The sequence below is a fragment of the Hypomesus nipponensis genome, chromosome 23 (genome assembly GCF_054491055.1).
Source record: "Hypomesus nipponensis isolate SF chromosome 23, ASM5449105v1, whole genome shotgun sequence".
Classification (NCBI taxonomy): domain Eukaryota; kingdom Metazoa; phylum Chordata; class Actinopteri; order Osmeriformes; family Osmeridae; genus Hypomesus; species Hypomesus nipponensis.
In genome coordinates this window covers 21,383,796-21,396,521 of record NC_140383.1, presented here as the reverse complement: position 1 = coordinate 21,396,521, position 12,726 = coordinate 21,383,796, and the positions used below count along the sequence as shown (strand labels likewise).

General features: G+C 48.6%; 1 protein-coding gene across 1 annotated transcript; it reads left to right on the top strand.

Annotated features, from left to right (window-relative positions):
• Positions 1-105: 105 nt before the first annotated feature.
• ttf2 (transcription termination factor, RNA polymerase II) lies at positions 106-9,337 on the top strand. The gene is made up of 23 exons (XM_084688355.1): positions 106-342; positions 547-655; positions 749-835; positions 1,097-1,166; positions 1,369-2,295; positions 2,405-2,525; positions 2,660-2,833; positions 2,970-3,127; positions 3,305-3,386; positions 4,647-4,775; positions 5,241-5,391; positions 5,559-5,664; positions 5,852-6,036; positions 6,348-6,501; positions 6,619-6,710; positions 6,846-6,925; positions 7,269-7,402; positions 7,719-7,889; positions 8,012-8,070; positions 8,159-8,312; positions 8,464-8,546; positions 8,681-8,755; positions 8,848-9,337. The coding sequence occupies exons 1-23, from the start codon at positions 315-317 to the stop codon at positions 8,990-8,992; spliced, it is 3,474 nt and encodes a 1,157-aa protein (XP_084544481.1). The 5' UTR covers positions 106-314; the 3' UTR covers positions 8,993-9,337.
• The last annotated feature ends 3,389 nt before the right edge of the window (positions 9,338-12,726 follow it).

The following is a 12,726-nucleotide window of genomic DNA, read 5'->3' as shown; positions in this document are numbered from 1 at the left end:
AAGATAATTATATTAAAATTACTCACATACCACTCATAGTATCTTAATAATTAGTCGAAAAGTAATATTTTCGACTTTCTTGGTTCACCAAATATAAAAGACATGTAACACATAGAAACCTTTTGCAGGATACATATATAATATGACATGAAGAAAAACAGTTTCACTGAGAAAAACAATACTTTATTGTACTTTTATTGTAGCATACGTTAGCGTGACCCGGTAATGATTGGCTGTACTTACATTCGATTGGTTAATACAAATTCATATTGCTAAGGCTCATTTTCACTTCAGTGGATGACACTATCGGGAGAATGGAGAAAGTTAAATGCACTGTCCACAGTAAGTACCAATGTATTCCATTAAACATTGAATAGATTGTAGGTTGTATGTATCTTGACACATCATTTTCAAACGAGCGATGTCTTAGAAGGCCAGAGGATGATAATGAAAATCCAAGTGTTCATGTGGGCTTCTTCCCACTTAAACGACACCCACTCGTTAGTAAGTAAAGAATGTTACTGAATGCATAGTCTCCTCTGCCAGACAGAATGTGCATGCTGAAAACCGGGGTGAAGGATGGACCCAATAAGGGCAAGAGTTTTTACATGTGTAGCGAGCGCCAAGGCACGTGTGCTTTCATCCAAGAAGCCAGGTAAGGGCTCTGCGCTGCAGTTTATTATAGTATCACAGAAATTCATAGAAACTATGATATACTGGGAATGACAATGTTATATACAACCCTCAGCATCCCTCCATCACACTGTCTGAATCACGAGGGTTCTATTGTGGATCTACAAACCCTCATACCCATCCAGCAGCAACAATGCTACAGGTTTGTCTCTGTCTGTCTGTGCTTGTCTCTCTGAAGGAGCGTTTCTCAGTGTGTCCCTCTGTCTGTGCCTGTCTCTCTGGGTGTCTGTGTGTGTGTCCCAATGTCTCTGTCCCTCGCCATGTGTCTGTGCCTGTCTCTCTGGGTGTCTTTGTGTGTCCCCCCATGTCTATGTCCCTCTCCATGTGTTTCTGTCACTCCCATCATGCATTGCTCTATTATGTGATGAAGTAAAAAGGTGTCTTTTGTTGCCTCTGCTGTCAGGTTGTATTATCGCTGTTTGGAGGGGAAGACTGCAGGGCAGAAATGGTGTGGGAATATTCCCTGGGCCATGGTAAGCCCCTCCTAAGTCTTGAGCACTCACTTTAACCTGGAAACGATCAGGCCACCACTGTCCAGTACATCAAGTCATGATTTATTAAGGGAACATGCATGACAAGATATCCCTTATGTGTGCATTTAGTGAAACAAGACAACCTTTATAACGTCTTTGTTGTAAGTGTTATCGGTGTTTGACGCGTGTCCTCCTTCTGCAGCCAGAGAAGGAGAAGCGGAGCCCCGTGTCTGACCCCCTGCTGCAGCCTCCCAGCGTGGCTCACGTCAGGAACCCCTTCAAGGCCCCCAGACAGCCAGACTCCACCACGGAGTGGAGAACACTCCAGAACGGCAAGGACCAGGGGAAGGGGGATGACAGGAAAGCAGAGAAGGAAATGCTTCAGAGAAGTAGGGATAAAGAGGGCGCCGAAAGACGAGGTGTCGAGGGGAAAGGAGGGGATAAGGAAAGCGGGAAGTCGAGTCCATCGGAGACCTGGAGAGGTACACAGCTTCCAGCAGGAATGAAGATAAAGAAGAGGGTCTCTGATGAAGAGAAGAGAGCCAGAACACCACCTCAGGAAATGGCAGCAGAAGTGAAAGAGCATGGTTCCAACAGAGGAGACCTGAGAGGAGGTGAAGAAGCAACTTCTAGCGACGAGAATCAGCCGACTAACGACACACACTCTGCCTTAAATAGTCACCATGAAGACTCTCCAACAATCTATGTGCTCAAAGGTACTGACAAGCATGCTGGGAAAAAGCCAAGCTCGGGTGAGAGGAAGAGTGTTTTTCCTGACCGGAACGCCACTTCCTCCAAAGACAGACACTCCGTCGGTGATACTGAAAACACCGCCACCCCACCATGTGACAAGCCTTTCTCCGCTCAAACAAGGGAAGCTCCAACAAAATCTGGGAGAGCGGAGAGGAGCTGCACTCCACGACAGAGCCAGGCCAAACCACAAAGCGATGATGATGATGTCCAGTTTGTGTCGGTGAAACCTGGCCCACAGCAGACCCCTCCAGTGGCTCTGGTCCAGAAAACCTTGACGTCCTTTGCAGGGTTCCAGTCTGCTTCTCAGGTCAAAAGTCCGCCAGACGACCCCCATGCGCTCCACTGCCAGCTCACAGCCCAGCTCAAACAAAAGAAGGTAAAGCACAATACACTCACACTAACCCTGCAGGCCATGAAACTCTTCATCTCTAACACACCTCTCAACATCTCTCAACACCTCCCTCCCTCCCTCCCTCCCTCCATAGGCCACTCTATCAGTGGTGAATGTGTCTGCCCTCCCAGATAAAGGAGAGAGGCTGAAGACTCAGGTCAAGGACCTGGAGGATGCTCTGGAGTCCTTGAGTCTGGTCACTGCCTCCCAGCCAGGTGAGACCCTAGCCCTCTCAGCAGCAGCTCTCAGAGTGACCCCCCCCAAACCAAAAACAACTCAAACTGTGCTTCCAGCCACATGGAAAATGACTCATGAGCCTGTGTCTAGTCATTGTTGTGTTTGCGTTCAGAGCCTCAGAGAGGACATGGCGAGGCCCTGCCAACTCCTGCTGCCAGCCAGTCCAACCCGTTCGGCCGCAAGGGTGGCACAGTGTTTCTGCCCAGCGGCCCTCCACCCCCCCAGCTCCAGGCCTCAGGAGGAGCCTTGGGGCTAGAACTCAGCCAAGGCCACACCCCGCATGGAGGTAGGGCCACACTCAACATGGAGGCAGGCAGCACCCACTATGGGTCCTCTCCAGCATTTTTCTTCTCTTCGCCTGCCTGTATCATAAACAAACACCTGGTTCTGGAACGAGTTCTGCCCTGTGTCCTTGCGTATAGCCACGCCCCACAACCAGGCGTTCTATGGAGGCAGGATGACGGACAACCGTCTTCTGGCGGTGAAGAACGCTACCTGTGAGGCTATCGACCACCTGCACAGCTCTCTGGAGTCCTGCCCCGGGCCCAACGCTGAGGTCGCCGACCCACGCGGCATCAAGGTACCGACCCAGAAACGCACACAACAAACTGGTGATACCACAGATGCATACAAGAAACTGGACCATCACAGATACACAGGGCATCAAGATACTCTTCGACAAACCCCCCAGTGTTAATGTTGAGGTAACCTGTATAATGTTGCAGTGAGGTGTTTTATGTCTTTTTTCCATGGCCAGGTGCCTCTGCTGCCCCACCAGAAGAGGGCGCTGGCCTGGCTGCTCTGGAGAGAGACTCAGATGCCCTGCGGAGGAATTCTGGGTAATCAGTTCATAGCTTCCTGTTTCCATATTTGTAGGATATTTTCATTCGTCAGATGGGTTTTGGGTCCCAAAAAAGTGGAATGTCTTTCAAGTGGCTTGATGGTTTATTCAGCAAAGCAGCAGTAGATACAGGAATACAAAAACGCTAGAGACTTCTAAGATCTAGCACATATTTATAGGAAGAATGAGGAAATTCCCTAGCCTGGCTCTGCCCGCCTATGTACTTCGGCTCAATTTTCATTTTGCTTCTGTACTAGGTCTGGGAATTAGTTTGAGTTGTAGTTCCGAAATGGCGGCGGAAAAAGATGCGAGTCCATTCGATCCGTTGTGGCAACCCTGCTGAATATCCAGAAGTTAAAGCCGGGGCAAGAACAATCTTTGATCCCCACAGGGTTTGTTTGATTTTCCAGCCAGCTCCGTTAGTGGTGAAGGAATTGGCTAAGGCGAACATTAGCGATTGGTAATAGCAGATCCAGAGTGGCTCTGGGCAGATCCAATAGTTTTAAACTTCAATAGAGTTTCGCCTTCAAGGAAGTTAACACTTGTCAATGGAGCAATCCCAGACTGAATGTTCAAATGAAATGTATGAGAGTCTGGTTAGGACCAGGCTAGAAATTCCCCCTCCCTACATACAACTTTCCCAATATTATCCCACCCTTTCTCACAGGTCATTTACCTTTTCATGATGCAGTCATGGGTACCCGCTCTATCAGTCAGCTCTACCTGCTCTCTGTTCCCTTGTCTCCTCCTCTGGGGGTCATGTTTACTGAAAAAGGAGAACGATCTCCTTTTCCTGGCTTCCGTTCTATGGTTTCTCCTTCTAAACTCTGGCAGTGCCCCTCTTTTTTTATCCCTTGAGAATATGGGGTTTTCCCATTCCGGCACCACTTCTCATGAGACAGTTTATGACAAAGTACAACCCGTTAGATAATGACACGTTGAGCTCAGCTCTTTCCACTGCTATGGACATCCCGTCACTTTAGTTTAGTACATAACATCAATCAATTCACGCCACAACATATGCTTATTCCTAACCGTGTTTTTAGGCCTTTGATTTTGAGGATAACGCATTGTTTGTCCTGTGAGGTCGTTTGTGCAGGAGTTTTAAGTGTATTCTCACTATTATCCACAAGGGGGTGCAACAGTCTAGATGTCTCGGATGACAACAGTGGCGTAGCGACCACCTGGGCCCCTAGCTCTCCAGCTGCTCTGGTATGGAGAGTCAGAGGAAGCTTTATGCATGCCGTGTTTCCCCTAGCGGATGACATGGGTCTTGGGAAGACCCTCACGATGATCGCCCTCATACTGTCCCAGAAGAAAAAGAAGAAAGGAGAGGAGGAGGAGGAGGAGGAGGAGACTAAACCAGATGCTTGGCTCTCCAAGAACGGTAACTGTCCACTCTCTCTGTCCTGTGTCACATACTGCATCAGTAGGAGTATGGCATGATTTATCTGTTCATTATGAACTGTCATAGGTATATCATACCTGTGCTCAAGTACTGTAGGCTACAGGGGATTTTTGGTGTTTCAAAACCCATTGACACTGTATGACTATGTTTAGCTTGTGTTCTGCTCCTATCTCTTGCCAACCGTCTCTGGAGGAGGGGATCCCTCTCTGAACTGCTCCTCCCAAGGTTTCTTCCATTTTTTCTCCCGTTGGGAGTTTTTCCTTGTCTTCCTTGAGGGTTTAGGTTGGTTGAGGGGCAGTTCTATGGGCGTATGTGAAGCCCTCTGTGACATGCTTGCGTGTAAAAAGGGCTATACAAATACATTTGATTTGATTTATTAATCTGTACAGTAGAGGTCATATGAATGCTAGATATCATATAGGTGTGTGTGTGTGTGTGTGTCAGACTCCACCCAGGTGGTGTCCAAGGGCACCCTGATCATCTGCCCCGCCTCCCTGGTGCACCACTGGAAGAACGAGGTCACGAGACACGTGAAGAGCGGGAAGCTGAGTGTGTGTCTGTACCACGGAGCCAACCGCCAGAGGAGGGCCAGCGTGTGAGAGCCGAGCTATCGCTCACAAGCGTGCACACACACACACACACACACACACACACAGCAATGCATAAACGCACACACAGCAATGCATATTCACACACACACACACGCAACCAGAATCGGCTTCATTCGCCAACACACTTATGTTGCTCTCCTTTTTCCACCAGGCTTGCTGAGCATGACATTGTGGTGACCACCTACAGTCTGGTCTCCAAGGAGATCCCGGTCCAGAAGGAGGATGCAGAGAAGCCTGGCGCTGATGCTGACCATGTGGTACGCACGTGTTCACACACCAGACAGGGGTGTCATACCGGGGTTGGATCTAACATAGAGGCGGGAGTGGGGGTGGTTTTAACTGAAAGGCGGGGCTGGGGTACGACAGCAGTGGTCATAACTCTGGGCTAGGAGGGACTGGTGTGGTACCCAGACATGTCACTCACATTCTGTTCCCGCCCCCCAGCATTCGGACCACGCCCCCCTGATGCGTGTGTCCTGGGCCCGTGTGGTTCTGGACGAGGCCCACAACATCAAGAACCCCAAGGTCCAGACCTCCCTGGCAGTGTGTCAGCTGAAGGCCCGGGCGCGGTGGGCCGTCACAGGGACTCCCATCCAGAACAACCTGCTGGACATGTACTCCCTGCTCAAGTAAGCCGCCTCATCATGCAGCCTCGGCCATGTCCTAAGTTGTGTTGCTCTGTCTGAGCGTGTGCAGTGAGCTGTGCTGCTCTGAGCGTGTGCAGTGAGCTGTGTTGATCTGAGCGTGTGCGGTGAGCAGCGTTGCTCCGAGCGTGTGCAGGGAGCTGTGTTGATCTGAGCGTGTGCGGTGAGCAGCGTTGCTCTGAGCGTGTGCAGTGAGCTGTGTTGATCTGAGCGTGTGCGGTGAGCAGCGTTGCTCTGAGCGTGTGCAGGGAGCTGTGCTGCTCTGAGCGTGTGCAGTGACCTGTGCTGTGTTGCAGGTTCCTGCGCTGCTCCCCCTTTGATGAGTTCAAGCTGTGGAAGGCCCAGGTGGACAACGGCTCCAAGCGAGGAGGAGAGAGACTCAACCTCCTGACTAGGGCTCTGCTGCTCCGACGCACCAAGGACCAGCGGGACTCCGCCGGCAAACCTCTGGTACACACGCATCGCTACACACACCCCAATATACACATAGACACACTAATAAACACACACACATTCCACCAGACAAGCTAACACACACACACTTTCTGAAATCCCTCTGTGTTGCAGGTGTCTCTCCCTGACAGGACCTGCCAGGTGCATCGACTAAAGCTGTCAGAACAGGAGCAGTCTGTTTATGACGTGGTGTTTGCACGTTCTAGGTAACACCTCATCTTCCATTAGACAGAGTGATGGAAGACTGTTTAGATTTCCCTGCTACAGCAAATGCAGTTTCTCAGACGGCAAACACCATGCCAGCCTCTGGTGGCAGGTTTCAAGCTGCTTTGTTCTCCTAGATCTACGCTGCAGAACTATCTGAAGAGACATGAGGGAGGAGAGATGAAGAAGGGGAGCGACTCCAATCCCTTTAATAAAGGTCAGGGGTCGAGCCCATCCACGCTGTCTGATACCTGTTTACATTTAGTCATTTAGCAGACGCTCTTATCCAGAGCGACTTATAGTAAGTACAGAGACATTCTCCCCAAGGCAAGTAGGGTGAAGTGCCTTGCCCAAGGACACAATGTCATTTGGCACGGCCGGGAATCGATCTGGCAACCTTCAGATTACTAGATTACAGATTTCCTAACCGCTCAGCCACCTGACTCCGCTGTTTGTATAAGTGTCCTTAGGCAAGGATGCGTAGTCTTAAACTAGTATGTGTCTGCCCTTTGGTCTCTGAATTTGAACACGTGTTGGTGTGTATGTGTGTTTGTGTCCAGTGGCACAGGAGTTTGGCCTGTCTCAGACAGAGCCCCTGTCCTCCCAGCAGCCCCAGGCCTCCAGCACCGTCCACATTCTGTCTCTGCTGCTGCGCCTTCGACAATGCTGCTGCCACCTGTCCCTGCTGAAGAAGGTTCGCACACAGCCCAGCCGTCGTGCACACACACACACACAGCTACATGTACACATACGCGTACTCTGACTCGCACTCACAATACCAACAGGTAGACAAACTCTTACACTGTTGCACACATGCACACCGATGTTTCCAATGTTAAGGTTACGTGCTGGTACATACTTAATGAGGGACTCACTTGATAAACACACACAGCTTCCTCTTATGCAAAGCAAAGTGACGCTTCTGCATCTGCAATGGCCCAAAGACTGGATCTGACTGAGCTCTATTAGTAATTGGTACGTGTGTGTTTGCGCGCGCGTCCGCCCCCCAGACCCTGGACCAGACAGAGCTGCAGGGGGACGGCGTCAGTCTGTCCCTGGAGGAGCAGCTGAGCGCCCTGTGTCTGGCCGAACCGTCCTCTCACGACCCCGAGGACACCGTGTCCCTCAACGGCAGCCGCTTCGCCTCCCGCCTGTTTGAGGACACGACAGAGAGCACCAAGGTGACGAGGCCCGGCAGCCCAGACGCTACGGCTCTGATGATCGAGAAGGCTGCTTTAAGTGGGGTTTACGGTGTCTGTTATTGTATGCGGTCCGATGGTATTGGTGTTGTGTTGGGTTTTAGATCTCCGCCATCCTCACTGAGCTGAAGGAGATCCGGATGAGGAGCGAAGATCAGAAAAGGTCAGTCCGCCGCAACCTCACACCCTGGTGCTGCATACACGCATCTCGGTGAACATGAAAAACTAAAGTGTGCGTCGGTGCGCCACAGTGTGATCGTGTCCCAGTGGACCAGCATGCTCCACATCGTGGCAGTGCATCTCAGGGCGATGGGCCTGCGCTTCGCGGTCATCGACGGCACCGTCAACCCGAAGCGCCGCATGGACCTGGTGGAGGAGTTCAACACCAACCCTAAAGGAGCACAGGTACTAGACATGACCCTGAGCACAGCACTAGACCACAGCCTGCTGGGGGGGGGGGAGGGGGGCTGTTACTGTGCAACAAATAGATCTGTGTGTCTGTCTGTTACAGTGCAGGCGACTGGGTTTGTGTGAGTTATGTTAACTTGTGTTGCAGGTGATGCTGGTGTCCCTGTGTGCTGGAGGAGTGGGCATCAACCTGATTGGTGGAAACCACCTCTTCCTTATGGACATGCACTGGTGAGGCACACACACCTGCCCTCCCTGATTCTGGGGCTGCATATTTGCAACTGTGTTGTTGTTGTTTTTTAGGGGAGGGGGGGGTACGTTTATACAATGACCTTTGACCCCTGAACGGGTGTGACTTCTGCTAGGAACCCGGCTCTGGAGGACCAGGCGTGTGACCGCATCTACAGAGTGGGCCAGCACAGAGACGTTACTATCCACAGGTGAGGACCGGAGGAGGTGAAGGCAGGGATATAGCAGGAGTGTATAGGATAACAGTGTAAACCTGATATTGACATAGTGGCTCCTGGTCCAGGTTTGTGTGTGAAGGCACAGTGGAGGACAAGATCTCCACCTTGCAGGAGAAGAAGAAGGAGCTGGCCCAGAAGGTACTCTCTGGGACTGGAGGCTCCTTCACCAAGCTCTCCCTGGCCGACCTGAGGGTCATCTTTGGGGTCTGAGCACCTGGAGGTCTGGAAGTCATGACTGCTGCTGTGTCACACCCGTACACACCTACGAGAGCTTTAATAATATGTTAACTACATACCAACTATTAAAGTTTACTTCCATTACTGTTGCTACAGAATTTTGTCTGCACTTTCCATGATGCCTTGGTTGTTGACGGATACTTAAAAAAGCCTGCTTCATCATGTTACTTTTAGATGTTTATTTATTGTACTTGTTCATGTTTGTACGGATCAGACATGTTTGCTCTTTTGACCTTCCAATGCATGTTCCTTTTATCAGTGTCAAATTATTCTTGGTTATGTAATGTTGATAGAATAAAAAAAATACTATTACAAAAACCTTACCATTTGTAATATGTACATATTTATGGGGCCAAGTGAAGTAAAACATGCTCATTTTTGGTAGACATAATGGTTACAACTTTTCTGATCTGGGGCCATATTCACAAAACATTGTCTTACCACTAAAAGTTGTCCTAAAGAGCAATAAAAGTTCTTAGCTAAGAGCTTCCTCCCAAAATATATTCCCAAAGCTGCTTAGAGCAACTTTTACTAAGGAATGGGGAGTAATCTTAAGCTAAAAGAAAGTGTTGCCATATTCAAATAAAAATGTTCAATCAGTATAACTAATAAACCCTTGTGTTATCTTCGGGTCATTCTCACCCATCAGTCATTGTGACCCACCGTCATATTGCGACAACTTTACCGCATACCAAAACTGGTCTCAGACCCCCCACATTGCGACAGTTAAAATACAATTATTTTTATTTGTTTTTGTATTTGGTAAAATTGGTTAAACACAACAATGGTTTGTTATGAACCTTTGGGTCATGTAACCCGAAGTCAGCACAAGGGTTAAACTACAGAGGGTCCGTTTCTGGGGTAATTGTGGTGTGTGCTTGCAGCTGCTGCAGCTGGGGCCATGTTGTTTTTACTAGGCCTATATCACCGTCAGACTCAGACCTATTGTGTAACTAATATCAAACGTCCAACCAGAAAGACAAAAGTTTTCATAAGTGTACACATACTTAGGATTATATGATACCTTTATTAAACATTCTCTGGTTATGGCAGATCAGAGTGGCTCTAAGAAGATCCAATAGTTTTAAACTTCAACAGAGTACCCGCCTACAAGGAAGTCAACGCTGGTCAATGGAGCGAGCCCAGACTCGAGTCTCGTTAGGACCAGGCTAGGTAAGTGCAACTGTAGCTTTATATGCGTTGGTTTTGGCGTTGTATCTAGGATTTGCGACGTTGGTTTTAATTACTTTCGGTGCTATAATAGCTAGCTAGACTAGCTTTACTTCGATTGTGTTGTTAGCTCGATTCAGTGTTTCGTCTTTATTAATGGGGATTCATAGGTTGTGGAAAGTGTGTGTAATATGATTTTATGTTATGTAGATGCAGACAGTCTTTTGATTCTCAATGTATTTACTCCAGTTTTGTGATCTTTAATTTGACCGCCCTCGTGGGCAGCATAAAGGTAGTGTGTTTTTGTTCTGTATTGCTGCGGTGGAGCCAACATAAATTGAGTACTCATAAACATTCCGTCATTTCTATTCTACATTTACATTCCATTTATTCATTTAGCAGACGCTTTTATCTAAAGCAACTTCCAAGAGAGAGCTTTGCAAAGTGCATAGGTCACTGATAATAATAACAAGATAGCCCCAAAAACATTGCAAGATAGCCCCAAAAACATGAAGTACATATTGTGAACAACCAAAAATAAGTCCCAAAGGAGAGAACCATAAGAGCATGTCGTTAAGCAGGTCAAAATTAAACAACATTAATCGCTATAAGTGCAAGGTTACCTGTAGAAAAGCAAGCAAAAATTATATATATATATATATATATATATATATATATATATATATATAGCCCATATATTTCACAGCGAGTACAGCAATTTAAAGCAGTTACCACTAACCAACAAGAGCAACAAGTCTCTGAGCAAGAGTCATTGTGATCCTTGAGGAAACTGACATTGGGTCCAGCAAACCATTCCTAAGGACTATTGTACTCCTGGAACAAGTGTGTCTTGAGCCTTTTCTTGAAGGTGGAAAGACAGTCAGTGTCTCTGATGGAGGTGGGGAGCTGGTTCCACCATTGGGGGGGCCAGACAGGAGACAAGCTTGTGTTGGGACCGGGCGGTCTTGAGCGGTGGGACCACCAGGCGGTTGTCTGAAGAAGACCGTAGGTGACGGGTGGGGGTGTAAGGCAGCAGGAGAGACTTGATGTAGTCGGGTGCAGTCCCGTTCACTGCTCGGAAAGTCAGTACCAGGGTCTTGAATCTGATACGGGTGTTGATGGGTAGCCAGTGGAGAGAGATGAGGAGCAGGGTAACATGGGAGCGTCTGGGTAGATTGTAGACCAGGCGGGCAGCTGCGTTCTGGATCCTCTGAACAGGGCATGTTCCACATGCTGGGAGACGAGCGAGCAGCAAGTGCAGTAGTCCAACTTGGAGAGGACCAGTGCTTGGACTAGCAGCTGGGTGGAGTGCTCAGACAGGTATCTCCTGATCTTCCGCATGTTGTAGAGGGTGAATCTACACGACCGGGAGACTGCAGCAATGTGGGCCGTGAGGGAGAGCTTGTCATCCACGGTAACCCCAAGGTTCCTGACAGAGGATGAATGGGTCACTGTCGCAGACCCCAGGGTGATTGACAGATTGTGGGAGATAGAGGGTTTAGCCGGGATGATGAGAAGTTCTGTTTTGGCGAGGTTCAACTGGAGGTGGTGCTTGGTCATCCAGGCAGAGATGTCTGTGAGGCAAGCCTCAATCCTAGCTGAGATCCCCGGATCGGTCGGGGGGAACGACAGGTACAGCTGCGTGTCTTCAGCGTAGCAGAGGTAGGAAAAGCCATGGGAGGTGATGATTGGTCCAAGTGAGGTGGTGTACAGAGAGAAGAGGAGGGATCCAAGGACGGAGCCCTGTGGGACACCAGTGGAGAGCTGGCAATGGTCTGACAGTTTGCCTCCCCAGGAGACCTGGTAGGATCTTCCCGACAGGTAGGATGAAATCCACTGGAGTGCAGTGCCAGTGATGCCCATCTCAGAAAGTCTGGAGAGCAGGATCTGGTGGTTAACCATATCAAATGCGGCAGAAATGTCCAGCATAATGATGATGGATGACCTTGAAGCCGCTTTGGCATACTGGAGGGCAGTGGTGACTGAAAGGAGGGCAGTCTCTATGGAGTGACATATCACAATATGAGCTTTTCTTAACATTTTCAGTCCGTTTGTTTCAGTACAATGCAATTCCGGATTTGGATGGATTAGCCTAAACTACGGCAGACATGCTACAAACACATTTAATTTCGTTAAGGCGGTACTGGGCGTGAATTAATACATGTATCGTCATCCTTGTCATCCATCTTTTGCCAAAATGGAGCCCTGACAGGATACCATGGGAGAATTCATAGTGTTAGATTTACTGCTTCAAATTGAAAGCTGAACACAGAATCATTATTATACAGGATAAATGTGTTACATCTTCAAATTTTCCAACAACACAGAGTTGATATTTTTTGTAAATTAAAATGTCTTTGTGTAGTCAATTAAAAGTCTAAACTTTACGAAGCATTTACAAAGATGATCAGTCCAATGCACACTGATCTTCTTCTCTCATTGTTGAAGAATATGGACAGACTTCTCTGTATTTACATTTGCATGTAAAGGATCAAGAGACTGGAAGGTTCTGAAACAAAAGGGTGTATTGTCCTATT